The following is a 27693-nucleotide window of genomic DNA, read 5'->3' on the forward strand; positions in this document are numbered from 1 at the left end:
GACCATCATGTCGCGGGGGCTGTCGTTACTCATCTGGGTCTCTGTCAGAAGCAGAGGGACAGAGGTTGAGGCGTGACACCCTCAACACCCGCACTAGGGGTGTAACGGATCACGGAAATTCCGTGATCCGTTCGGATCGCCCTCCACGGTTCGGAACGCGTGTGTACCGCGGATCAATTGCAAAAAAAAAAAAAAAAAAAAACTCTTTTTTTTTTTTTTGCGTTCGTAAATCCGCTCTGGAATCTGATCAGCGTTCAAGGAACGCCTCTTGTCCAATCAAATTACTTGGTCCCTTTATGACGTCGGACCCAGTGTGCGCTCCGGCGCTCTCAAAGCGAATTTACGAACGCGGCCCAAGTGTATCATGTTACGTTGTTCGGCGGAGAAGAACTCGAAATGCCTCCCTCGTCATTTAAATCCCATGTATGGGAGCACTTTGTCTTCTCTGTCAACTATGACGGGAGGCACGAAAAAGGTAGCTCGACAACTCAAAAAAAAAAAAAAATTCATACCATGTTCAAAATAAGAGTTCACTTTATTATTTAGTTAAAAGTGGCATAAAACATGTGTATTCATCTGCTTTAAAGAGCCCAGTGATTCACTGCTGCAACCAGGCGCCTCCTCCCTCTCTCCTATCAGTTAAATTGAGTGTATTTCAGTATGATTATGTCATGTTTGAGTGTAGAATATGTTATATATATTATATATATATATATATATATATATATGTATATATATATATATATATATATATATTACCAGTTTTGACATCTTGAATGTTGTTGGTTTTTGTCACATAGTAAAAGTGGTGTTTTTACAGAATTCAAGGAAAAAGCAGTTTTTATAAAAACAAAAATGTTTGTGTTGATCCGAAAAATGATCCGATCCGTGACTCAAAAACCGTGACACGATCCGATCCATGAGTTAGGTGATCCGTTACACCCCTAACCCGCACCAACCTACGGACCTTCGGGGGGCAGAGCTTTCAGTGTGGCAGCTCCCACCCTCTGGAACTCTCTCCCCACAGCGATCCGCAACGCCCCCCTACCCTGGACACCTTTAAATCAGCCCTCAAAACCCACCTGTTCTCTAAGGCCTTTGGCCTCTAGTCTAGTTTGTCACTCTCGCTGTCTTTGTTTCTTTGCTTTGTTCTTCTGTTCTGTCTGTCTGACTGTCTGTCTATGAAATCTGTTAAGCGTCCTTGGGTCTGAGAAAGGCGCTATATGAATCCAATATATTATTATTATTATTAAAGCAAGCTTTCTATGTGAGGCCTGAATGAACAACAAGTACATTTCAAACGTTTGATATGATATTGATTATGAATCAAACCGTGACACAAAACTATCAAGGTTGTGGGGGTTTCCTTACCTGGGCAAACATCACAGCCACCCACATCCAACTCCTCTTCCTCCCCCATCCTCTCTTCCTCCTCCTCCTCCTCCACCTCCTTCTTCTGTTTCTCCTCCTCCTCCTTCTCGTGGCTCTCCTCTTCCTCCTCCTTCTTCTTCTTCTGTTTCTCTCCCTCCTTCTCATGGCTCTCCTCCTCCTCTTCTTCTGGTCTCTGAGGTGGCTGTGTCAGCGCTTCAGCTGCTCTCTTCTTCTCTCTCCTCAGTCCTGGCCTCCTAGCAACGACACATCACTGCCATTTAGTTCTTTTTTTAAGGATTTTTTTCTGAGTGGTCTGAGAGTAGTCAGTCCCACTCATATGTGTCATTTTATTGGACAGATACAGTTAAGACAGATAGGAAAGTAAGGAGAAGAAGGTAGAGAGGGCATGTCAGCAGCAGGGCATGGGCCGGATTCGAACCCATGCCGACATGGGCATATTATGAGTGCACTGTAGACCGCGGTGCTAGACCACTGGACCACCCCAGGCCATCCCTTCCACATTCTTAACAGCCCCCCCCCCCCCTCATTCATAATTGTGAATGCCAGGTTAGTCATGGGAGGTCAACACTCCATATGACCTCGCCAGTACAGATCTCACTTACCTTCGAGGAATAATTCGTTCAGCGGTGAATACAGGCGAGGGGGATTTCTGGGGAGAAACAGTTAAGATAAGGGTTAAGATAACGGGTAATCACCGCTTCCCGCATTTCAATTCATTTGTTAGTAACTAGGGGTGCGTTCGTACGTTAATACGCTCTGGAAATCTGTTCTGAGCGGTCAGAGGAGCGCTCTGGTTTCAGCTGAAATCGGTTAATTTCCAAAACAATCAGAGGGCACTCAGGGTGCGCTCCGGTGCTCTGAGAGAGTATTTACGAACGCACCCCCATGTCTCCGTTTAGCAAGACCAGAGGAACACCGCCGTCGGGTGTTAAATCAGGAACAAAACCAGCGCCATCTGGTGGTTGAAACTCACAGAATCTCGTTCGGGGGTCGACACCAACAGCGCGTCACAGTCGATCCACTCCCATCCTCCTCCTCTCCTCCTCCCCCCTCCCGTCTTCTCCGTTCCCTTCTTTGAAAGTGTCTTCTTCTTCTTCTTCGTCTCTGTTCCCTCCTCCACTTCATCATCCAACACCTCCACCACCTCCTCCTCCTCCTCCGCCGCCTCCTTCTCCTCTTTTCCCCGTCGCTCCTCCTGCTCCTCTTCCTCCTCCTCCTCCTCCTCCAGGAGGCGGGGGGCCCTGTGTCTCCTCAGCCGACCCCCAGGCCCAGGGAAGGCCCTCTTGGGGAGTCCGGGCAGGATCGGCTCCCCCCACGCCGCCTTCCTCAGCAGCCCCCGCTGAGCCTCCTTCAGACTCTTCTCATACACCTCCAGCTGGGACACGATCACCTGGGAGGGGGGGGGGGGGGGAGAGAGAGAGAGAGAGAGAGAGAGAGAGACAGAGAGAGAGAGAGAGAGAGAGAGACAGAGAGAGAGAGAGATATAGAGAGAGAGAGAGATAGAGATAGAGATAGAGAGAGAGAGAGAGAGAGAGAGAGGGAGAGATATAGAGATAGAGATAGAGAGAGATAGAGATAGAGATAGAGAGAGAGAGAGAGACAGAGAGAGAGAGATATAGAGATAGAGAGAGAGAGAGAGAGAGAGATATATATAGAGAGAGAGATAGAGATAGAGATAGAGAGAGAGAGAGAGAGAGGGAGAGATATAGAGATAGAGATAGAGAGAGATAGAGATAGAGAGAGAGAGAGACAGAGAGACAGAGAGAGAGAGAGAGAGATATATAGAGAGAGAGAGATAGAGATAGAGATAGAGAGAGAGAGAGAGAGAGAGAGAGGGAGAGATATAGAGATAGAGATAGAGAGAGATAGAGATAGAGAGAGAGAGAGAGACAGAGAGAGAGAGAGAGAGACAGAGAGAGAGAGATATAGAGATAGAGAGAGAGAGAGAGAGAGACAGAGAGAGAGAGATATAGAGATAGAGAGAGAGAGAGAGAGATATAGAGATAGAGATAGAGAGAGATAGAGATAGAGAGAGAGAGAGACAGATATAGAGATAGAGACAGAGAGAGAGATAGAGATAGAGATAGAGATAGAGATAGAGATAGAGATAGATCTTAAAATGTTCTTGGAAAACATCCTCAAACCGCAAAACACCGAAATTAAAATGTTCACATTTGGATTGGTTTCCCCTTTCACTAGCTGCCGTCACATGGTGGTAAGAATGAGGAGAAGGGCTCACCTGTGTGTATGTGTGTATGTGTATGTGTGTATGTGTGTATGTGTGTATGTGTGTATGTGTATGTGTGTATGTGTGTATGTGTGTATGTGTGTATGTGTGTATGTGTGTGTGTGTGTGTGTGTGTATGTGTGTATGTGTATGTGTGTATGTGTGTATGTGTGTATGTGTCGGGGCTCACCTGTGTGTATGTGTCGGGGTTCTGGCCCCGTGGACAGAAGGGAACCCCCCAGTAGTACATCACCTTCCCCCCCTCCCTGCTGCCCTCTGTGGGGGGAGAGAGCCTGGCGGAGGGGTCCTGGGTCTGGAGGGGGGGGGCGTCCCCGTGGCTGCCTGGAGCCTGCGTAGAGAGGGAGGACGGGGCTCCAGACACGCCCTTCCAGGGGAACTTCCTTCGGACGCGCTTCGCTGCGCTCTCCCCCTCGCACCCGGACTCTTCTAAGGGGCGAGTCCTCTTCTGAGGGCCAGGGTCGGGGTCGGGGCTCTGTGGGGGATCTGGGGGGCCCCCCTGCTTGCCTGGCTGAGGGGGGGGTTCCTCCTGGGGGAAGACTGGACTGGGGGAGTGGGTCTGCTGCGTCTGGGAGGATCAGATTAGATTAGATTAGATTAGGTTAGATTAGATTAGATTCAACTTTATTGTCATTGCAGAGTACAAGTACCAGACAATGACTGTATGCAGTTTAGCATCTGACCAGAAGTGCAAACAGTGATATAAAACATGATAGTGAGCGATAGGTACAGAATGGTATGATATAGTAAGTACGGTAGTTAGAGGTATATACAGGAGAGGATAGTAGTAAGCTATGTACAGTATGGTGTATGTATACAGAAATAGAGGCTATATCAAAAAGAGGTAGGTGCACAAATATGGTATGTGCAAAGGTAGTATTTGTTAGGGGTGGGCATCGACGATCGATAATTGATCGATAAGGATCTTGGTCGATCACAAAATAAAACATTTGGTCGATCACAAAAAAAATATTTTTTATTTTTTATTTTTTTGTGATCGACCAAATGTTTTATTTTGTGATCGACCAAGATCCTTATCGATCAATTATCGATCGTCGATGCCCACCCCTAGTATTTGTAAACAGCAGTAGTGCAGTATGGGTATTTGAGTGTTCACGCTGACCAGGGGTGAGTGCAAGCAGCAGTTGTGCAAAGAATACATTGGTGAGGGAGGGATTGTTTATCAAGAGAAGCTGTTCTGGAGCCTGCTGGTATGGGAACAGGGACTTCCTGAATACAGACAGATACAGACAGACAGACAGCAGGGCTTGACATTAAGCTTTTTCAGGTACTTGTCCTTTGGACAAGTGAACTTATCTTTTACTTATGGGCAGCTACATTGAGAAGGCAGCTACATTGACATGGCAGCTATATTGACAAGGCAGCAGACATTGACAAGGCAGCATACATTGACAAGGCAGCTACATTGACAAGGCAGCATACATTGACAAGGCAGCTACATTGACAAGGCAGCATACATTGACAAGGCAGCTACATTGACAAGGCAGCTACATTGAGAAGGCAGCTACATTGACAAGGCAGCATACATTGACATGGCAGCTACATTGACAAGGCAGCTACATTGACAAGGCAGCAGACATTGACATGGCAGCAGACATTGACAAGGCAGCTACATTGTCAAGGCAGCTACATTGACAAGGCAGCATACATGACAAGGCAGCATACATTGACAAGGCAGCATACATTGACAAGGCAGCATACATTGACAAGGCAGTAGACATTGACAAGGCAGCATACATTGACAAGGCAGCTACATTGACAAGGCAGCTACATTGACAAGGCAGCATACATTGACATGGCAGCAGACATTGACAAGGCAGCTACATTGACATGGCAGCAGACATTGACAAGGCAGCAGACATTGACAAGGCAGCAGACATTGACAAGGCAGCATACATTGACAAGGCAGCATACATTGACATGGCAGCATACATTGACAAGGCAGCTACATTGACATGGCAGCAGACATTGACAAGGCAGCAGACATTGACAAGGCAGCAGACATTGACAAGGCAGCTACATTGACATGGCAGCAGACATTGACAAGGCAGCAGACATTGACATGGCAGCAGACATTGACAAGGCAGCTACATTGACAAGGCAGCTACATTGACAAGGCAGCAGACATTGACAAGGCAGCATACATTGACAAGGCAGCAGACATTGAAAAGGCAGCATACATTGACAAGGCAGCTACATTGACAAGGCAGCAGACATTGACAAGGCAGCATACATTGACAAGGCAGCAGACATTGACAAGGCAGCTACATTGACAAGGCAGCTACATTGACATGGCAGCTACATTGACATGGCAGCTACATTAACAAGGCAGCTACATTGACATGGCAGCTATATTGACATGGCAGCTACATTGACAAGGCAGCTTACATTGACATGGCAGCTACATTGACAAGGCAGCTTACATTGACATGGCAGCAGACATTGGCAGAACAATGGTGCTGGTGTTTCGTCCGATGACATTTTACGTTTCCTGCTTTTCCTGGCACCTGGCCAGTTTTAGGTGCTTGAAGGAACATCTTGCTTGCTGGCTTGAGTAACGTGTCGGTTTCTTTCACTACAGACTTAACATTTCCACAAGCCAACTTTGCGGTCAAGAAGGTTGGCACTTTTGCGGTTAACTATTAACTTTTGAGTTAATAACGGTCACTCGCAAGCAATAGCATTAGAATTTCTGATACAACCTACGCCACCTCATAGGCCTCGCCTCACAGCGAGAATGAGGTGCGGCATTGCACGTTAAAACATGTATTACTTTTCCGATCGGACAACTGAAGGAGGAATACATTTTTTGAGGATATTAATACATATTGATTTATTTATTTTTCTCTTTGTTTTGAGTTGTCCGTCGGACAATTACAGGAGGAAGTCCACTTGTCCGAAACAATGTACTTGTCCCGGACAAGAGGACAAGCCTTAATGTCGAGCCCTGGACAGATACAGACAGATACAGACAGACAGACACATACAGACAGATACAGACAGACAAATACAGACAGACACAGACAGATAGACAGACACAGACAGACAAACAGACAGGAGCGTGTTCATTACCATCCCAGGATCATCATCCTCGTTTTCCTCGTCACCTGACCAGTGTAGGACCATATTACTGGTTAGCCCCTGAGCCTCCACAGCCAGCGTCTTGTCCTCTGAGCTGGTCTGCTCATCCTCCAGGCCTGAGACAGGGGAGGGAGACCAGGTACATCAACACCCACACTACACCTTCACATAGACCCCACATCAACTCAACACATCAATCTAATCATACAGTACAGTCACTTCTGATTCTGAAGCATCAATGTGTGTGTATGTAAATGGATGGCACTTATATAGTGCCTTTATCTACAGCACTTTACAACAACCTCTCATTCACCCATTCACACACCAATGGCGGCAAGCTACCATGCAAGGCACCGGCTCACTGGGAGCAATTTGGGGTTCAGTGTCTTGCCCAACGACACTTTGACACGTGCCGGGCCGGGGCTCGAACCGCCGATCTGCCAACCTTGCGATCATTAGACCGCGGCTCGACCTCCTGCGCCACAGCCGCCCCCCATGTGTGTGTAGCATTGCTCTGCCATACAGTAGTTACAGTATATACAGTATGAAAACATCATACCCAAGGTTGCTGGCTTGCCAATCTTGTGCCCGGCACCGTTCTGCGAAGACTCCTCCTCACGCTCCTCCTGATCGACGTTATCCTACAACGGAAGACAACAGGATAGAAGGAGAGTTTAATTTAAAAGGACTATTTTTCAGCCGTAAACACTGTTAATTCAGCCATAAAGACTATTTCAGCCATGAGAGAACAACGTGCATCGACCAAAACTTAGAACCATGGAAAAAGTGCTATGTAAACGCAATCAATCGTTCATTCATTCGATCGTGAACTCACAGAGCTTGGTCTTCCATTGCGTCCAACACTGTCTCCATCTCCAGGCGGGTCTCCTGCAGCCACGGGCCTCTTCTTTAGCGACAGCCTGGCCCTGGTGTGTGTAAGGCACTGTGACGGGTCCCTGCTCTTCATAACCAGGCTCTTACGGCTTCTTAAGCCTTCCGGAGTGTTCTCCTCATCCTCATCTCCGGCCTCATTGGCTCCTCCGGCCTCAGGAGCACGCACGTCGGCTCTGTCCCCTGATTGGTCAGTCCTAGGGAAGACGGGGCTTTTAGGAAAGGTGGGACTTCTCCGTCGGTCGTCGGTCTCTTCTTCTCTGTCAGTGCTGGAGATCTTCTTCTGGCTCTTAGGGAAGGTCGGGCTCCTCCTCTGGGTCTCCTCCTCCTCCTCTCCTCCTCTGTCAGTGCTGGAGATCTTCTTCTGGCTCTTAGGGAAGGTCGGGCTCCTCCACTGGGTCTCCTCCTCCTCCTCTCCTCCTCTGTCAGTGCTGGAGGAGACGGGGCTCAGGGAGAACATGGGGCTCTTGAGGAGGAGAGAGGGGGACTGGGGCTGGGGCTGCGGCTGGAGCCGGGACAGGGGGGACTGGGACTGGAGTCGGGGCCGGGACCTGTGAGGGGGGGAGGTCAGACCAGGGACAGGGCTACCCTGGGACATGGCTAAGAGGAGTCCAGAGGCCTGGCAGTCCTCTAGGAGCTCCTGGCTCAGCTTCTGGATGTGCACCGAGAACCGACCGGTGGCGGGAGCGGGAGCGGGCGTCCGGGGGAAAACGGGAGACTTCCCCCCTGGGAGCTGCTGGGAGGAGGAGGAGGAGTCACTCTGGGAGGAGCCGCAGTCCTGAGAGTCCTTATTGGTGGAGAGGAGGAAGTCTCCAATAGGGTTCCTCTGAGAAGGAGATCCGTCCTCCTGAAAATCGACATATAAAAGGGTCACTGACATAAAAAGGGAAGTAAAACAGGTTGTTAACACACACTGAGGTAAAAGTACGACGGCAGGGTTCGACATTAACGCTTGCCCGCTCGTCCGGAGCAAGTGAAACATTCGACGGGTTTGTTTGCACGAGCCCGACGATGCTGCTGGATCCTGGATATGTTTACCAGTGTTGCAGGAAGAACAACAAGACGGCGCGGAGCGAAGACATTATTAAAGCGTACACACGCCTGTCGATCGCCCCAGTCGCGTCGCGTACGCTTTCATAACATCTTCACTCCGCGATCATCTAGTCTGGTCTGGCACAGCCTGCGCCGTCTGCTGTTCTTCCTGCAACACCGATAAACATATCCAGGATCCAGCAGCGTCGTCGGGCTCGCGCGAACAAACCCGACTTTTTTTATTTTACTTGCTCCGGACAAGCGGGCAAGCGTTACTGTCGAACCCTGGACGGTAGTATGATCTGTACTCCACCCACCCGACAGGAGAGGAGAGGCACTGAGGCGGAGGGCTGGGAGGAGGAGGTGGAGGCTGAGACGGGCGAGGGTTGAGAGTATACCTTCTGGGTCTGGGACAGGTCAGGCATCTTTGGGAGTGGGCTTCCCACTTTCTTGTTCTTCTCTCTGCCCGTCAGCAGAGCTTCCCCCCCCACGCGGGTGCTGCCCCCTGGGGGCCCCTGGCTGTCCGCCACACCGACACCGCGGTTGAGGTTGGGGTAGGCCAGCTTCCGTCTGGACGGGAGCGCAGCGGTGTGTGGTGCGCCCGTCTGTGAACTTTGACCTCGGGGGGGTTGACAGGGTTGCGTGGTGGGGCTCATCGTCACCAGCAGAGATTCAGAGTCGGGTTCCGGCGCCGTGCTGTCCGCCTGGAGAGACACGACAAAACCTCAGCTTCACTGGGAAGGATGAACAGATAGCAGGAAACTATGACGACCTCCTATAATGCTCTTTCTGCCTCACTGTCAATATACAAAAGTGTACTACTGATTTACTACTTGATGGACTGCACTTATATAGCGCCTTTATCCAAAGCGCTTTACAACGGCCTCTCATTCACCCATTCACACACACATTCACACACCAATGGCGGCAAGCTACCATGCAAGGCGCCAGCCCGCTCACTGGGAGCAATTTGGGGTTCAGTGTCTTGCCCAAGGAGACTTCGACATGTGGCCAGCCGGGGCTCGAACCGCCGATCTGCCAACCTTGCGATCATTAGACGGCGGCTCTACCTCCTGCGCCACGGCCGCACTACTTGATATAAAGCGTTTTTCTTTGGTCAAGTAAGAATGACCAAAACTGTTTCTTAGTCAGCATACTGATCAAATAACACCTAGGACACCTAGGACATGTTACATCTCTCCGGCTAGTGACCAGATAATTATAGCCTCTAGGTGACATAGGATACATATGCCCGAGTGGTCAAGTTAAGGAGGGCCCTTTAGGAGACACACGATTGGTCTAGGCTTCCATAGCATAGAGACATCATGGAGCCGTTGTCAAGAGAAGAGCGTTTACGACCTACAGGTGTCATCCTATGTTCTCTCTGTCCAAGGGAAGACTATCCCTTTAGTATTTCGCTCATTCATACTGTGTACAACCACTGTGTACATGATGAGACCAATTTATCAGCCTTCTTTGACTTAATTGAGCCACGTGACTTTTATTACTCCAATATCAGAAGTTATCTTATCACTACTCTCAACTTGTCAGTCAAGTGTTGGAATTCTGTATTTTTGCTCTAGGTACAGTGTCAGCCATATTTTGTGTTAAACGCCTTGCTCAAGGGAACACGCAAGCTCCCTCCTGAGGCAGGGATCGAACCAGCGACCTTCCGATTGCTAGCCAGCCTCTCTAACCTCTAGGCTACCCCAGCAGCCCCCAGTATTACAAGGCCTAGTCAGTCATCTTTAGACACGCCACTGAGTGTAAGCAACACTCATAACCCAATGAAAGAAAGAAGGTTGATGGATGGATGGATGAAAGAAAGAAAGGGTAAGGGAGGGCAGGATGGCTGGCTGGCACTTACATAGAGGCTCTCAGCGATGGCCATCCTGACAGCTTCCTCCTCCTGCCGTTGCCTGAGGGCAGCCTTGCTCGCCTCCTGCTCGCTGAGTTTCATAGCCAAGTCCAACATCTCCTCCTCGGTCATTTCTAAGGGGAGAAAGAGGGGGGTGGGGGGGGAGGGGGCAGATTCAGCCTCTTGCAAAGCGTCATAGCTACATGAGTGTTGATGAAGAAGAAGTAACAGTAGTTGGATAGTAGTAGTATACCGTTTGATCGCGTCTCTCTCTCCTGTCTACGCTCTCCTCCTGATGCTGCCGATGACGAGGGTCTGGAGCTGTCATGATCCTAGGAGGACAAAACACTGTTTAGATAGCGAGTCACTGTACTCGTTTGTACAATATCTCTGGTGTATCTGGGGGGTATTCCATCAACGTCGCTAAAGGAAAATCCAGGCTTATTTTGATGAAGTCTTGTGAGAAAATAAGCCTGGATTTTCCTTTAGCGACATTGATGGAATAACCCCCTGTACACCCCTGTGCCTGTGTGACTAACGTCCAAATATAAATATTCGACTTCATCTAGTTAGTTAGTTGGCTAAAAAACAACACATATCTAATGCTATCTGACATTGAGCAACCTCATCCTCGCTGTCTGAGATCACAACTATGTCCTCCTCCCTGTTGTCATCTCTGCGCAGGAGTTTCCTAGTAGGAGCGTCGTGATGGGGGTCTCTGTTATTCTCTCGCCTTCTCCGAGGGGGCATGTTGTTGTTGTTGGTGGTCATCTGGGTGTCTGACTTTGTTCATATATAATATATAGATATAAATATTCGACTTCATCTAGTTAAGTTGGCTAAACAACACATATCTAATACTATCTGACATTATTAGCTAGCTCATCCTCGCTGTCTGAGATCACAACCCTGTCATGATCCTAGGAGGACAAAACACAAACACGTTCAGGACTGTTTAGATAGATAGCGAGTCACAGTTTTAGTTTGTACAATATCTCTGGTGTATCTGTACTGTCTGTCTGTGTGACTAGGATTACACAATGTCCAAATATAAATATTCAAGATTGCTTTATTGTCTGTCACAATTCTCCTTTGACAGGCTTTGTGCAGTTCATGAATACGGTTTCCACATTAAAAACAAACATAGGTCACATTCGACTTCATCTAGTTAGTTAGTTGGCTAAAAAACAACACATATCTAATGCTATCTGACATTATTAGCTAACCTCATCCTCGCTGCTGTCTGAGATCACAACGCTGTCCTCCTCCCTGATGTCATCTCTGAGCAGAGAGAGTCTTCTAGTAGGAGCGTCGTGGTGGGGGTCTCTGTCCTCCCCCCTGATGTCATCTCTGCGCAGAGAGAGTCTTCTAGTAGGAGCGTCGTGGTGGGTTCGCCTTCTCCGAGGGGGCATGTTGTTGTTGTTGATCTGGGTGTCTGACTTTGTTCAGAGACACCTCTTGACTTCTCTACTTGTCTGAGGGGGCAGATCTGTGTGTTTGTTGTAGAGAGAGAGAGAGAGAGAGAGAGAGAGAGAGAGAGAGAGAGAGAGAGAGAGAGAGAGAGAGAGAGAGAGAGAGAGACACACACACACAGAGAGAGAGAGAGAGCGACAGAGAGAGAGAGACAGAGAGCGACAGAGAGAGAGAGAGTTTGTTTGTTTAGCTAGCTGCTAGCTACTAAGCTAGTCGTTATCTTCTCCTCCGAGAGGACTTCTCCATGTCGTTGACATGTCGCATGTCACTGAAACCACAGCTAGCTTAGCTGTCCGTTAGTTAGTTAAGCTAGGAGGTGGTACTTACTTTCACTAAAGGTCGCAGAGCGTTTAGCTAAAAACAAACTGGCGCTAGTAGAAGAATGTTGACAACAACACTGCGCTGTCTCCACGCGGCCATGTTTCACATCACATGACCCGATGGACCGTTGGTTGGTGGGCGGGGCTAGGCGGGGGTGGGCGGGGCTAGTTCCATTTCTTTTTCCAATCACCTTGCCGTGTAAACTTCAGGGCAAGAAGAAGGGTCGCTTATCCTGAATGAATTAATGAATTAAAGCTTTATTTCGAACATGTGAAAAAAGAAATAGTTATAACAACAACAAAAAAACAAGAAAAAACAAAACAAAACAAAAAACACTATTTACTTAACATGTCCGAAAAGGAGTAGGAAGAAGCATAAGATTATTTAATCCTACAGGGGTTATCACAATATCCTTCTCCAATACTCAGAGATTAATAATTAATAATCTACAGTTAACTTCAAAATTAATATAATATTTTTTTAATTCAATCAAATGTATTTACGTATTTACATATCCTCACTGCCGTGAAGTAATCCATGACATTAGGGCTGTGTATCCAAGCAGGTTGACCCCCAAAAAGCCTGTCTGAATACACCCATCTGTATTACTTCTAAAGTTCTAAGGCAAGAAGGGAAGGAGGGAAGGAGTGAAGGGTACAGTGTTAAGAGTATTCGAACTGGGCTTTACTGTCCTTTAGGGGGGGGGGGGTCGTCGTCTCTGCGCATGCGTGACTCGCTCGCCGCCTGTACTTGGAAACATGGCGCTCGAGGAACCTAATGGAGATTTTCCATATTTACCTTCGGGGGCGGAGGAGGGTAATGAATGAATGAATGGTCTTTATTGTCATTGATATAGTACAGGTACCAACGAAAATTGGGAGGGGGGGCTCCCCTGGTGCTAGGGAAAAAAAACTAAAAAACAAGAAGGGAAAGGAGCTGGTTTACATAAATAAAGGCTATGTACACTATCCACTATACTATACTATACAAATAAAACACTGTGCTGTACTCTATGCTATACCTATTCTAACATTTCCTATTCTCTGCAACCTTATGCACCCGAGGGTTGTCATATTGCACATAGTGTTATTGCACATTCATTTAAAGTGTCGCAGTTTGCAGGCTTGAAATGTACACAGTTGTGCCTCAGCACTACACCTGATTTCAATCCAGCAGCTGCCATCAATCCGTCCAGACTGTCCAGGGCCTAGAACCTAGGTCTTTGCTGTGTTCAGGGTCTGAATGGCCCTGGGGTAGAAGCTGTGCTTCAGTCTGTTTGTCCTTGCGAACATGGTCCTGAACCGCCTGTTCGAGGGCAGCCAAGTGTTCGTACCCAGGGTGGGATGGGTCTCTGGAGATCTTGGAGGCCTTCCTGAGGCAGCGTGTGTTGTACAGCTCTTGTACAGTAAGATCGGGTTTGTTTCCAGATACGATCAGTATTTACATGGTCTGCGGGGATGCATGCATTATTTATTTCTTGCACAACTACTACAACTTGTCGTGCATGCATGTCTCTACCACCAGCCAAAGGGTTGAGCAGAGCTAGGTGGCTAAGACAGTCAATGTGCTGCAAGACCACCGGCTCCAAGGTCGATGCATTGTTGCATTGTTGTGAGAAGGAGCTCTCTGTTTCCAAAGCAGTCTGTCTTCGCCTCTAAACTGACACACCAATGCATTCTGTTATGAAGGATCAGACTTAATCTGCACACTATTATAACTATAACCAATGTCAATGAAGCTCATGACAGGCCTGCTGTTAACTGTAGTCGATCTCACTGTTCTTAAGACTGATAGATTAACTCATTACAGCAAGACACGTTGAGATACCAAAGGAAACAAGTGTAGCCAAAACAATAACAATCAATAAGCTATGATGCATGTGCTTCCAGCTCTTCACTAAATGCCACATTAAAAACGTCAGCTCTATTTATCTATAAAGACCGCAATTAAGATGCTATGCTGATATTTTTGCATCTCTCTTTATTCTGTTTTCCAGTGAACCGGATGATCGAGGAGAACGGCGACCTGTATTCTGACTCTCAGTGCAAAGTCTGCAGTGCTGTGCTCATCTCTGACTCTCAGAAGCTGGCACATTACCAGGTGAGTGAACCATCTTCAGTTTGACCACTAACAGGTCCAGCACCCCTCTTTGTAATGAGGTGGGATACAGGCTACAATACTTATCAAGAGAGGCTGGTGGAGGCAGAAAGCGTAGGACGTTCTCTCGTTCATACGTGTTTGATCCTGTTCCTTATTCCGTCCCGTGCATTACAGTGAGCCTGTCCTCCGATTTCTACCTCCACCAGCCTCCCCTGATACTGTACATTAAAGGAATCAATCTAATGGGTTGGTCTGATTTAATTATTAGTCAGATAACATTTTATTTATACAGCACAATTTGTACATACAATTGAATTCAGTGTCCTTTATAAACAAAATAAAACAGAAAATCAAAGAGCGATTTAAAAACAATTTAGTTATATAACCACTGGAAAAAAAAAAAAGCCCAAATGGTATCCTAGCCCCTTACATAACTGCCGTAACATGGATTATCACCAGGGGAGGCCGGTGGGGGGTTGAAATCAGGCTCTTATCAGGTTGAGGGCGGGCTCATTGTAATGCGTGGAATGCAATGGGGAATGTTTTGGGGCTTTTCCATCGTCGGCCCAGGTCGGTTCGCGTCAGGTCGGTTCAGCCCGTTTTAGATCAGTTCTGGTTTTCCATTATACACAAACCGACCCGGACTAGTAGGAGGAGTAGACGATAGTAGGCAGAGTTACGTGTCACACGCAGCCTGGCAAAAAGCTTCCGGGTGTACACAGCAACAACAGCCGTGATTTTTTGGGAGAGAAAGAGAAAGAGAGAGAGGAAGCTATGTACACATAATAAAGTCATGTTTTTTGAACCCTTAAAACCACTGCCTTCACTTGTCTGCTTTATGAACTGTAGTATCATCATCGGGAAACGCAGACAAGACGCGAATCTACCGGCATTTGACTCATGAGTGAACGGCGAAAATGGCTGGACAGCACAGCAGCAGCAGAGGGTGAACTCCCGGTTCATCGAGTTTACGGTTAAAAGCATAACTTCTCGGGGTGTCAGCGCGGTGGTTAAGGGCTCAAAATGACCGTATACCAATGGTGAAGTTAGCAAAGGAGTATTGTGTTTGTACCACCTCCACAGCCGGTGTTATTCACGGACAAAGACGGTGCATAATAGCGATTTTTGTGTTATGGTTGTTGTAAATAAAAGTTCTATGATGCATTGAAATGACATTAAACTAAGATAATACGATGGTCAGCATAATTTTTCGAATCTTTATTAATAAGCTATTACAGAAACTCTAGTGACATTTTCCTAGAGCGAATGTGGTATTTCAAGATGGCGGTTAGTGAAGAAATCTATGGACATCGGATGACGATTTCCATTGACCAATCAACGGTGTGCAGCGTCACACGTCACACGCAGCCTGGCAAAAAGATCCGGATGTTAAAATGTAGACCCTGCTCTCGATGTGGAGCTAAAGAAGCGACCCGAACCGACCTGGGACGACAATGGAAAAGGGGAAAAGAAGCAGGCCGAAGCGGGCTGGCCTGCTTTGGCCTGCTTTGGCGCTGTAATGGAAAAGCGCCATTTGACACCATTCAACGCTGTTGATCCCGTTCCTCATTCCATCCCACGCATTACAATGAGCCCGTCCTCCGATGTCCACCTCCAACCAGCCTCCACTGAGAATAACAAAGACTTGCATTGCTATATGGGACACCAGCTGGTTGTTTTGAATAACCAGTCACCACAGTCATTTTCCAGTTTTTTCTTTTTACATATTCTGAAACGACAAATTGTAAGCTTTCAAATGTGCTGTTTTTATCCGACTTTGTTGCTGATTTGTTGATTTTATTATGTTTGACGTGTGGTTTTAACTAGGCCTATGTCTTGTAAAGGTGTCCTCGAGAGCCTTGAAAGGCACCTTGTTGTTTAGCTATATCGAGTGGGTACGGTACTTGAAAACTTCAAGTTGCGTATTTTAGCAGCTTTATCGTTTGCGGATTGATGCTCCGTAGACCAGCTTGCGAGGGCTTTAATCACTCTTTCCTTTGTTGATGACAGGAGACATGAGAGATGTATCTAATAATAATAATAGTAATAATTAATTACATTTATATAGCGCTTTTCCGAGGCTCAAAGACGCTGACAATATGGGAGAAACGGAAAACACAGAAACAACAAGCAACAGATAACATGGGCACATGGAATACAGAGTTAGCGAACGGGGACGGGGGGGTGGGTGGTAGGGACAGGGGAGATGGTTAGGGGTAGGGGAGGCTGTATGCATATCAGGGGGGTGGCAGGGTTAGGGGAGATGGGTAGGGGTAGGGGAGGTTGTATGTGTGTCCAGGGGGTTTATTTATAATAATTTGTATGCGTGATTACTTATTTATAATACTTTCAGTATCAGGCCTGCTGCGATCATATATACTGAAAAATGTACGCGCTCGCTGCAATGTAAGTCACTTTGGATAAAAGTGTCAGCTAGATGGCATGTATTCCATTCCATTACATGACATTATCATTGTCTCTCTCTTTCTTTGTCTCAGAGCATGAAGCACGCCAACAAAGTCCGCCGTTACATGAGTTACATGAGCCTCCAGAAGGAGGAGGAGCCCGCCATCAAAAGGTTCAAGTCCCCGTCGGCTGACGGCGTGAGTAACAGCGTGAGTAACAGACCCCGGTTTGTGTCTAGTCAGGGTCGGCTGGTGGAGGTAGAACACGGAGGACCAAACGCCACCCACCGTTCCTCATTCAGTTCGCTACATCGAGCCCGTCCTCAAATGTTTCATGGCTACCGAACTGAACACAACCCTGCTCTATCAGTTAAAGGAAAGATTCACCCATATTTAATGTTATACCGTTTTTCTAGGCCACGATGTCTGAGCGAGGTTCTATTAATTCCCGGGGTCAGTTTGGGTTTCGCGTGTAGCGAGAGCTCCCATTCACGCAGGCAGGAATCCAGCCAGCAGGAATCCACTGAGTTAGCGAACGGGGACGGGGGGTGGGTGGTAGGGACAGGGGAGATGGAATGGAATGGAATGGACTTTATTTGTCATTGCTACAGTACAGGTACCAAACAACGAAATTTAGGAGGGGTGGCTCCCCTGGTGTTAGGAAAGGGAAAAAAAAAAAAACATTTTAGAAAAAGCACAAAATCACAAGGTAAGGTAAGGAGCTGGTTTACATAAATAAAGGCTATGTACACAATCCACTGTACTATACTGCACAGATAGTCAACTAGGGTTGTCATATTGCACAAAAGTATTTTTTCACGTTATTTTAAAGTGTCACAGTTTGCAGGCTTGAAATGTACATGTTTGTGCCTCAGCACTAGCTGCCATACAATCCGTCCGGACTGTCCTGGGCCCAGAACTTAGGCCTTTGCTGTGTTCAGGGACTTGACGGCCCAGTGGTAGAAGCAGTTCTTCAGTCTGTTTGTCTTAGCGGCCGGGGTCCTGTACCTCCTATTTTGGTTAGGGGTAGGGGAGGCTGTATGCATATCAGGGGGGTGGCAGGGTTAGGGGAGATGGGTAGGGGTAGGGGAGGTTGTATGTGTGTCCAGGGGGTTTATTTATAATAATTTGTATGCGTGATGATTTATTTATAATACTTTCAGTATCAGGCCTGCTGCGATCATATATACTGAAAAATGTACGCGCTCGCTGCAATGTAAGTCACTTTGGATAAAAGTGTCAGCTAGATGGCATGTATTCCATTACATTACATGACATTATCATTGTCTCTCTCTTTCTTTGTCTCAGAGCAAGAAGCATGCCAAGAAAGTCCTCCGTTACATGAGTTACATGAGCCTCCAGAAGGAGGAGGAGCCCGCCATCAAAAGGTTCAAGTCCCCCTCGGCTGACGGCGTGAGTAACAGCGTGAGTAACAGACCCTGGTTTGTGTCTAGTCAGGGTCGGCTGGTGGAGGTAGAACACGGAGGACCAAACGCCACCCACCGTTCCTCATTCAGTTCGCTACATCGAGCCCGTCCTCAAATGTTTCATGGCTACCGAACTGAACACAACCCTGCTCTATCAGTTAAAGGAAAGATTCACCCATATTTAATGTTATACCGTTTTTCTAGGCCACGATGTCTGAGCGAGGTTCTATTAATTCCCGGGGTCAGTTTGGGTTTCGCGTGTAGCGAGAGCTCCCATTCACGCAGGCAGGAATCCAGCCAGCAGGAATCCACTGCTTGGCTCCGTTCCATTTCAAAAAGCCTCCCCTGGCTTAAGGAAGATGTCAACAACAGTAACGTCCGCTAATACTGTAACAGTTGTCACAATAGTGAAGGCCAGCAAAACAAGGGGCAGGAGAGAGAAAGAGAGAGAGAGAGAAAGAGAGAGAGAGAGAGAAAACCTAAATTGAAGGACACGTCTTCATGTTCTTAAGCTCCCTTAACAATTGTGTCCCTCTGCGCTTGCCGTAACCCCCCCCTCTCCTTCTCTCCCTCCCCAGGCCAGCAGTAATGGAGACTCAGAGGAGCGCTCCAAAGCCTCAGAGGAGCGCTCCAAAGCCTCAGAGGAGCGCTCCAAAGCCTGTCACGTGTGTATCATGACCTTCACCTCCCCTGTGGTGGCCGAGTCTCACTACCAGGGCAAGGTGCACACCAAGAACCTGAGACTGAAGACCTTCGGCCCCCAGAGCCCAGGTAGGAGGAGAGGAGGAGGCCTCCAGTCACACTGGCTTCTGTCTGGGCTGTGGATAGTAGTTGGACAACATTCAACTTATTGATACTAAATTTGTCCTCTCTCTCTTTCTCGTTCTCTCTCGCTCTCTCTCTCTCTCTCTATTTCTCTCTCTCTTCCTCGCTCTCTGTCTCTCTCTCTCTCTCTACACCTTTCTTGCTCTCTCTCCCACCCTGTCCCTCTCTCTCTCCCCCCCCCTCTCTCTCTCTCTTCACTTCTCTTTCTCCCCCCCCCTCTCTCTCTCTCTCTCTTCACTTCTCTCTCTCCCACCCTGTCCCTCTCTCTTTCTCCCCGACCCCCCTCCCCTCTCTCTGTCTCTCGTCCCCCCCCTCTCCCAGCGCCCCCCTGCCACATTAAAAACGTCAGCTCTATTTATCTATAAAGACCGCAATTAAGATGCTATGCTGATGTTTTGCATCTCTCTTTATTCTGTTTTCCAGTGAACCGGATGATCGAGGAGAACGGCGACCTGTATTCTGACTCTCAGTGCAAAGTCTGCAGTGCTGTGCTCATCTCTGACTCTCAGAAGCTGGCACATTACCAGGTGAGTGAACCATCTTCAGTTTGAGAAGAGAAAGAGAAATCGGACCTTGATGGTCTTTTAATGGCCACACACGGCAGTTTTACACTCTGATCACACACATGCAAGTTTTTAGGTGAACACACACACAAACACAAGCACATGCACTATCTTCGGCGGGTCGCCAGGTGGAAATTGTCCTCTGCCTTTGTAACCCATCCGGGCTGCCATTCCTCCACTGGCAGCCAGGGGCAGCGGTCGCCCTTTTGGCGCGGCTTGAACCGACGCCCGGCGCCCCGGGGACCAAGTAGCGTTCTTCACCGTCGTGGTCAGGGACGGGTGTTCACTTTGGCATGTCTTTCCATGTGGGGTGAAGGAGACCCCTAGTGGACATGGGGGGAACATGCCAACCCCAAGCCACATATATGTGCAACGGCAACCAGGCTTTCACCCTTTTTGGACTCCCATCCAGGTTACTAACCAGGCCCAGCCCTGCTTAGCTTCTGAGATCTGACGAGATCAGGCTTGACAAGGTGGTTCGGCCGCACTAACAGATCCACCACCCCTCTTTGTTATGAGGTGGGATACAGGCTACAATACTTATCAAGAGAGGCTGGTGGAGGCAGAAAGCGGAGGACGTTCGTCCTACTCGTTCATACGTGTTTGATCCTGTTCCTTATTCCGTCCCGTGCATTACAGTGAGCCTGTCCTCCGATTTCTACCTCCACCAGCCTCCCCTGATACTGTACATTAAAGGAATCAATCTAATGGGTTGGTCTGATTTAATTATTAGTCAGGTAACATTTTATTTATACAGCACAATTTGTACATACAATTGAATTCAGTGTGCTTTATAAACAAAATAAAACAGAAAATCAAAGAGCGATTTAGAAACAATTTAGTTATATAACCACTGAAAAAAAAAAAAAAAGCCCAAATGGTATCCTAGCCCCTTACATAACTGCCGTAACATGGATTATCACCAGGGGAGGCCGGTGGGGGGTTGAAATCAGGCTCTTATCAGGTTGAGGGCGGGCTCATTGTAATGCGTGGAATGCAATGAGGAATGTTTTGGGGCTTTTCCATCAGCAGCCCAGGTCGGCCCAGGTCGGTTCGCGTCAGGTCGGTTCAGCCCGCTTTAGATCAGTTCTGGTTTTCCATTATACACAAACCGACCCGGACTAGTAGGAGGAGTAGACGATAGTAGGCGGAGTTACGCGTCACACGCAGCCTGGCAAAAAGCTTCCGGGTGTACACAGCAACAACAGCCGTGATTTTTTGGGAGAGAAAGAGAAAGAGAGAGAGGAAGCTATGTACACATAATAAAGTCATGTTTTTTGAACCCTTAAAACCACTGCCTTCACTTGTCTGCTTTATGAACTGTAGTATCATCATCGGGGAAACGCCGACAAGACGCGAATCTACCGGCATTTGACTCATGAGTGAACGGCGAAAATGGCTGGACAGCACAGCAGCAGCAGAGGGTGAACTCCCGGTTCATCGAGTTTACGGTTAAAAGCATAACTTCTCGGGGTGTCAGCGCGGTGGTTAAGGGCTCAAAATGACCGTATACCGATGGTGAAGTTAGCAAAGGAGTATTGTGTTTGTACCACCTCCACAGCCGGTGTTATTCACGGACAAAGACGGTGCATAATAGCGATTTTTGTAGTCAGGTTCACTATGTTTCAATTTAAACTTTCGTGGGAATTTTTTGGGGATTTGCTAATCTATACATTTTTGGAAAGGGCATTGTATGAGGAATCAGAAAATATATGTTTCCATTTGCACAGATGTCTGAAAGGCGGCCATCTTGGCATTTACAAAATGGCCGCCATAATACACACGTTTTGTAATATCTTGGCTTCTAAATAAGCTAGAACATTGATTTGAACTGCTAAACCTGCATTTTCAGGGTCAATGAATCCAATGGTTGGAGTTACAAAGCAATTTTTTGTATTCTTCTTCTTAAAAAAAAAAAGTATATGGGCACAGGCAGCCATTGCTCTGCAGGATCCATAGGCTAATTGGATCCCCTGCAAAATTGGTACTCCAAACATGAGGATGGCATGCTTAAACCAACAACCACAGACGTCCTCCCAGCCCCAAAGTCCATCATTGAGATGGTACAATGCAAATGCAAAACTGACTGTTCTTCTGGCAGATGTTCATGCAGAGCTAAGAACTTAGCCTGTACCGACATGTGCAGCAGCCAGTGCCAGAACGATGACGATTCCCAAGCTGTGACGCACGAAAGTGATGATGATGAACTAATCTAACAGCCCAGCTCACATTGGCACGCATTGGACTCGCCATTCACATATCACATCACACATAGCATAAACGCTTATACATAGTCAAGAGACACAACCCGCCTGTCATTACACATAGAGTAAATACACATCCCACAAACAGAACAACCAGCACACCATACACTCCCCACATTCCTCCCATTCATTTATTTTGTTTCATTCCCTATTTTTATCATTAAATATGATATACGGAGCTTATTCTCCATGCCGCACCCGCCTTGAAGTCCTGCCTGAGAGCGTTCCTCACTTCCTGTTTGCGCCAACTCAAGATCCCCAAAATCTGGCGAAGAGCCCTAGTTGTTGCGATCCCTAAACCGAATAAGCCTGAAGGGGACCCTAAGAGTTACCGTCCCATCTCTCTGTTATGCATCCCCTTCAAGATCCTCGAGACGGGGCCGTCTTTATAGACCTGACGGCTGCCTACGATACCGTATGGCATCGCGGCCTCACCTGCAAGCTGCTCCGCCTGCTGCCGGACAGGCACATGGTCAGAATGATCATGGAGCTCATCCGTAACCGCAGCTTTACCCTTACCACCGGTTGCGGACAGCTAATCAGGCTTCGACGCCTTAAGAACGGCGTCCCTCAGGGATCGGTCCTGGCCCCCCTCCTCTATAATATCTACACCTATGACCTGCCCAACACACTCTCGCGGAAGTACGCCTACGCACACGACCTCGCAGTGGTGTACTCTGCTGGAAATTGGCAGTCTGTGGAGGGGATTCTGAGCCAGGACATGCAGACACTAGTGGCATACTTCCGGAAATGGAGATTGAAGCTTAGCGAGGCAAAGACGGTGTCGGCTGCCTTCCACCTTAACAACAGGGAGGCTAAATGTGAGCTTAGAGTATACCTAGATGGAACTCCCCTGCCATGTTCCGCTGAGCCAATCTATCTCGGCGTGACATTGGACAGGACGCTCACGTTTCGCCGGCACCTCGAGTCACTGCGCAAGAAGTTAACAGCTCGTGTGGCGTTGATGAGGCGACTGGTTGGCTCAGGCTGGGGCGCCGGCGCAAAGACCTTGCACACGGCAGCCCTAGCCCTCCTTTATTCAACTAGTGAATACTGCGCCCCAGTATGGTGTCGCAGTGCCCACACCCGCCTCATCGACTCGCCTATAAACGAAGCCTTGCGGTTTGTGACAGGATGCCTGCGACCTACCCCCGTGGACAACCTTCCCATCCTAGCAGGCATCCAGCCCGCAGGCCTCCGCCGCATGGGAGCCACAGCACGTCTCGCCTGCCGGGCCGTGGAGCTTAATAACCATCTGCTCCACGATAGGCTCACTATAACAGCGGAGCCCTCCCGGCGTCTCAAGTCGAGACACCCATTTGTGCCTGCCGCACAGGATCTCAGGCAGCAATGCAGAGATCTTAACATCAGTGCGGCAGGATGGGCGGATTATATGTGGCGCGCGGAGTGGGAGGCAAACACCTCCAAACTCCGCGACCATATCCCAGTCGCCGGCCCTGAGCCCCTCGGGATGGACTTGCCAAGGCTATCCTGGGTGAGGCTCAATCGTCTCCGGACCGGCATCGGACGTTTCCGCTCATCAATGCACAGATGGGGCTTGGCCCCAAATGCGTCGTGCGAGTGTGGCGCAGAGGACCAAACCGCAGACCATGTTATCCTGGATTGCCCGGTGTACCACCCACCCAACGGGATGCATGTTCTGTCGGTACTAGATGACGAGACGATGACGTGGCTTCTGGAGGGGTGTCCAGAAATATAGCCAGGGTGAGCCCCTCAACCAGGTCTCGGGGTGGTAAAAGGGTAGCCCCTCGGCCCCGAGCATGGTGGAGTGGAGAGGAAAACAACTACCCATACGCCGAAAGAAGATCATTAAATATGCCATTAGGCTAAAGATTTACCTGCCTCTGTACTGTTGCCATAACATCCAAAAATGTATAGATTAGCAAATCCCCCCAAAAAGCCAACAAAAGTTTAAATCATAACATCGAGACTATCTAATGCAGGAGGTTGTCGTGATCATACTGTGGTCTGTGGACTCACGTATGGAAGTAATAGAAAAACGACAATTTCTTAAAGTATAAGTTACACATTTTTATGTGATGATATAAAAAAAAAATATTGCTTTGTAACTACAACCATTGGATTCCTTGACCCTGAAAATGTAGGTTTAGCAGTTCAAATGTTCTAGCTTATTTAGAAGCCAAGATATTACAAAACGTGTGTATTATGGCGGCCATTTCTTAAATGCCAAGATGGCCGCCTTTCAGACATCTGTGCAAATGGAAACATATATTTTCTGATTCCTCATACAATGCCCTTTCCAAAAATGTATAGATTAGCAAATCCCCAAAAAATTCCCACAAAATTATATAACAAACCTGACTATATGGTTGTTGTAAATAAAAGTTCTATGATGCATTGAAATGACATTAAACTAAGATAATACGATGGTCAGCATAATTTTTCGAATCTTTATTAATAAGCTATTACAGAAACTCTAGTGACATTTTCCTAGAGCGAATGTGGTATTTCAAGATGGCGGTTAGTGAAGAAATCTATGGACATGGGATGACGATTTCCATTGACCAATCAACGGTGTGCAGCGTCACACGTCACACGCAGCCTGGCAAAAAGATCCGGATGTTAAAATGTAGACCCTGCTCTCGATGTGGAGCTAAAGAAGCGACCCGAACCGACCTGGGACGACAATGGAAAAGGGGAAAAGAAGCAGGCCGAAGCGGGCTGGCCTGCTTTGGCCTGCTTTGGCGCTGTAATGGAAAAGCGCCATTTGACACCATTCAACGCTGTTGATCCCGTTCCTCATTCCATCCCACGCATTACAATGAGCCCGTCCTCCGATGTCCACCTCCAACCAGCCTCCACTGAGAATAACAAAGACTTGCATTGCTATATGGGACACCAGCTGGTTGTTTTGAATAACCAGTCACCACAGTCATTTTCCAGTTTTTTCTTTTTACATATTCTGAAACGACAAATTGTAAGCTTTCAAATGTGCTGTTTTTATCCGACTTTGTTGCTGATTTGTTGATTTTATTATGTTTGACGTGTGGTTTTAACTAGGCCTATGTCTTGTAAAGGTGTCCTCGAGAGCCTTGAAAGGCACCTTGTTGTTTAGCTATATCGAGTGGGTACGGTACTTGAAAACTTCAAGTTGCGTATTTTAGCAGCTTTATCGTTTGCGGATTGATGCTCCGTAGACCAGCTTGCGAGGGCTTTAATCACTCTTTCCTTTGTTGATGACAGGAGACATGAGAGATGTATCTAATAATAATAATAGTAATAATTAATTACATTTATATAGCGCTTTTCCGAGGCTCAAAGACGCTGACAATATGGGAGAAACGGAAAACACAGAAACAACAAGCAACAGATAACATGGGCACATGGAATACAGAGTTAGCGAACGGGGACGGGGGGGTGGGTGGTAGGGACAGGGGAGATGGTTAGGGGTAGGGGAGGCTGTATGCATATCAGGGGGGTGGCAGGGTTAGGGGAGATGGGTAGGGGTAGGGGAGGTTGTATGCGTGTCCAGGGGGTTTATTTATAATAATTTGTATGCGTGATGATTTATTTATAATACTTTCAGTATCAGGCCTGCTGCGATCATATATACTGAAAAATGTACGCGCTCGCTGCAATGTAAGTCACTTTGGATAAAAGTGTCAGCTAGATGGCATGTATTCCATTCCATTACATGACATTATCATTGTCTCTCTCTTTCTTTGTCTCAGAGCAAGAAGCACGCCAACAAAGTCCGCCGTTACATGAGTAACATGAGCCTCCAGAAGGAGGAGGAGCCCGCCATCAAAAGGTTCAAGTCCCCCTCGGCTGACGGCGTGAGTAACAGCGTGAGTAACAGACCCCGGTTTGTGTCTAGTCAGGGTCGGCTGGTGGAGGTAGAACACGGAGGACCAAACGCCACCCACCGTTCCTCATTCAGTTCGCTACATCGAGCCCGTCCTCAAATGTTTCATGGCTACCGAACTGAACACAACCCTGCTCTATCAGTTAAAGGAAAGATTCACCCATATTTAATGTTATACCGTTTTTCTAGGCCACGATGTCTGAGCGAGGTTCTATTAATTCCCGGGGTCAGTTTGGGTTTCGCGTGTAGCGAGAGCTCCCATTCACGCAGGCAGGAATCCAGCCAGCAGGAATCCACTGCTTGGCTCCGTTCCATTTCAAAAAGCCTCCCCTGGCTTAAGGAAGATGTCAACAACAGTAACGTCCGCTAATACTGTAACAGTTGTCACAATAGTGAAGGCCAGCAAAACAAGGGGCAGGAGAGAGAAAGAGAGAGAGAGAGAAAGAGAGAGAGAGAGAAAACCTAAATTGAAGGACACGTCTTCATGTTCTTAAGCTCCCTTAACAATTGTGTCCCTCTGCGCTTGCCGTAACCCCCCCCTCTCCTTCTCTCCCTCCCCAGGCCAGCAGTAATGGAGACTCAGAGGAGCGCTCCAAAGCCTCAGAGGAGCGCTCCAAAGCCTCAGAGGAGCGCTCCAAAACACTGTCTCCATCTCCAGGTGGGTCTCCTGCAGCCACGGGCCTCTTCTCTAGCGACAGCCTGGCCCTGGTGTGTGTAAGGCACTGTGACGGGTCCCTGCTCTTCATAACCAGGCTCTTACGGCTTCTTAAGCCTTCCGGAGTGTTCTCCTCATCCTCATCTCCGGCCTCATTGGCACGCACGTCGGCTCTGTCCCCTGATTGGTCAGTCCTAGGGAAGACGGGGCTTTTAGGAAAGGTGGGACTTCTCCGTCGGTCGTCGGTCTCTTCTTCTCTGTCAGTGCTGGAGATCTTCTTCTGGCTCTTAGGGAAGGTAGGGCTCCTCCTCCTCTGGGTCTCCTCCTCCTCCTCTCCTCCTCTGTCAGTGCTGGAGGAGACGGGGCTCAGGGAGAACGTGGGGCTCTTGAGGAGGAGAGAGGGGGACTGGGGCTGGGGCTGCGGCTGGAGCCGGGACAGGGGGGACTGGGACTGGAGTCGGGGCCGGGACCTGTGAGGGGGGAGGTCAGACCAGGGACAGGGCTACCCTGGGACATGGCTAAGAGGAGTCCAGAGGCCTGGCAGTCCTCTAGGAGCTCCTGGCTCAGCTTCTGGATGTGCACCACGAACCGACCGGTGGCGGGAGCGGGAGCGGGCGTCCGGGGGAAAACGGGAGACTTCCCCCCTGGGAGCTGCTGGGAGGAGGAGGAGGAGGAGTCACTCTGGGAGGAGCCGCAGTCCTGAGAGTCCTTATTGGTGGAGAGGAGGAGGTCTCCAATAGGGTTCCTCTGAGAAGGAGATCCGTCCTCCTGAAAACAGACATATAAAACGGTCACCGACATAAAAAGGAAGCAAAACAGGTTGTTAACACACACTGAGGTAAAGGTAAGACGGCAGGGTTCGACAATAACGCTCGCCCGCCTGCCCCAGAGCAAGTAAAACATTCGCTGGGTTTGTTTGCGTGAGCCCGACGACGCTGCTGGGCTGGATCCTGGATATGTTTACCGGTGTTGCAGGAAGAACAACGGATGGCACAAGCGCCAGACCAGACTAGATGATCGTGGAGTGAAGACATTATTAAAGCGTAACATGCCTGTCGATCACCCGTCGCGTCGCGTACGCTTTCATAACATCTTCACTCCACGATCATCTCGTCTGGTCTGGCACAGCCTGCGCCGTCCCTCTGTTCTTCCTGCAACACCGATAAACATATCCAGGATCCGGCAGCGTCGTCGGGCTCGCGCAAACACGTTAGAATTATAAGGTTCTATCTCAATTTTTGTCAAAATTGAGTTTTTTACATAATCTGATCCATTAGGTGTTTATTAATGCCT

At 48.2% G+C, this 27693-nt stretch overlaps 2 protein-coding genes across 2 annotated transcripts in view; one reads left to right on the plus strand and one right to left on the minus strand.

The window, feature by feature from the left end:
- uimc1 (ubiquitin interaction motif containing 1) overlaps positions 1-11973 on the minus strand; it is an 18938-nt gene extending 6965 nt beyond the window's left edge. Inside the window, exons 1-11 of the mRNA XM_080549434.1 lie at positions 11747-11973; positions 10774-10852; positions 10530-10654; positions 8980-9366; positions 7575-8477; positions 7299-7380; positions 6731-6855; positions 3810-4205; positions 2583-2782; positions 1995-2041; positions 1-41 (exon numbers count right to left, since the gene is read on the minus strand). The exon at positions 1-41 is cut by the window's left edge and continues 15 nt beyond it. Coding sequence (XP_080405560.1) covers positions 1-41; positions 1995-2041; positions 2583-2782; positions 3810-4205; positions 6731-6855; positions 7299-7380; positions 7575-8477; positions 8980-9366; positions 10530-10654; positions 10774-10852; positions 11747-11932 — 2571 coding nt within the window. The 5' untranslated portion in view covers positions 11933-11973. The remainder of the gene's footprint in view (positions 42-1994; positions 2042-2582; positions 2783-3809; positions 4206-6730; positions 6856-7298; positions 7381-7574; positions 8478-8979; positions 9367-10529; positions 10655-10773; positions 10853-11746) is intronic.
- Positions 11974-13072: 1099 nt separating this feature from the next.
- LOC308174357 (zinc finger protein 346-like) lies at positions 13073-26700 on the plus strand (the record flags this gene model as incomplete). Its single annotated transcript, XM_080549435.1, has 9 exons — positions 13073-13130; positions 14311-14414; positions 16913-17029; positions 18128-18244; positions 18825-19017; positions 19495-19598; positions 25612-25728; positions 26307-26453; positions 26692-26700. The coding sequence occupies 9 exons, from the start codon at positions 13073-13075 to the stop codon at positions 26698-26700; spliced, it is 966 nt and encodes a 321-aa protein (XP_080405561.1).
- Between the last annotated feature and the right edge of the window lie 993 nt (positions 26701-27693).

This window comes from Nansenia antarctica, assembly GCF_963989245.1.
Source record: "Nansenia antarctica genome assembly, chromosome: 20".
NCBI lineage: Eukaryota > Metazoa > Chordata > Actinopteri > Argentiniformes > Microstomatidae > Nansenia > Nansenia antarctica.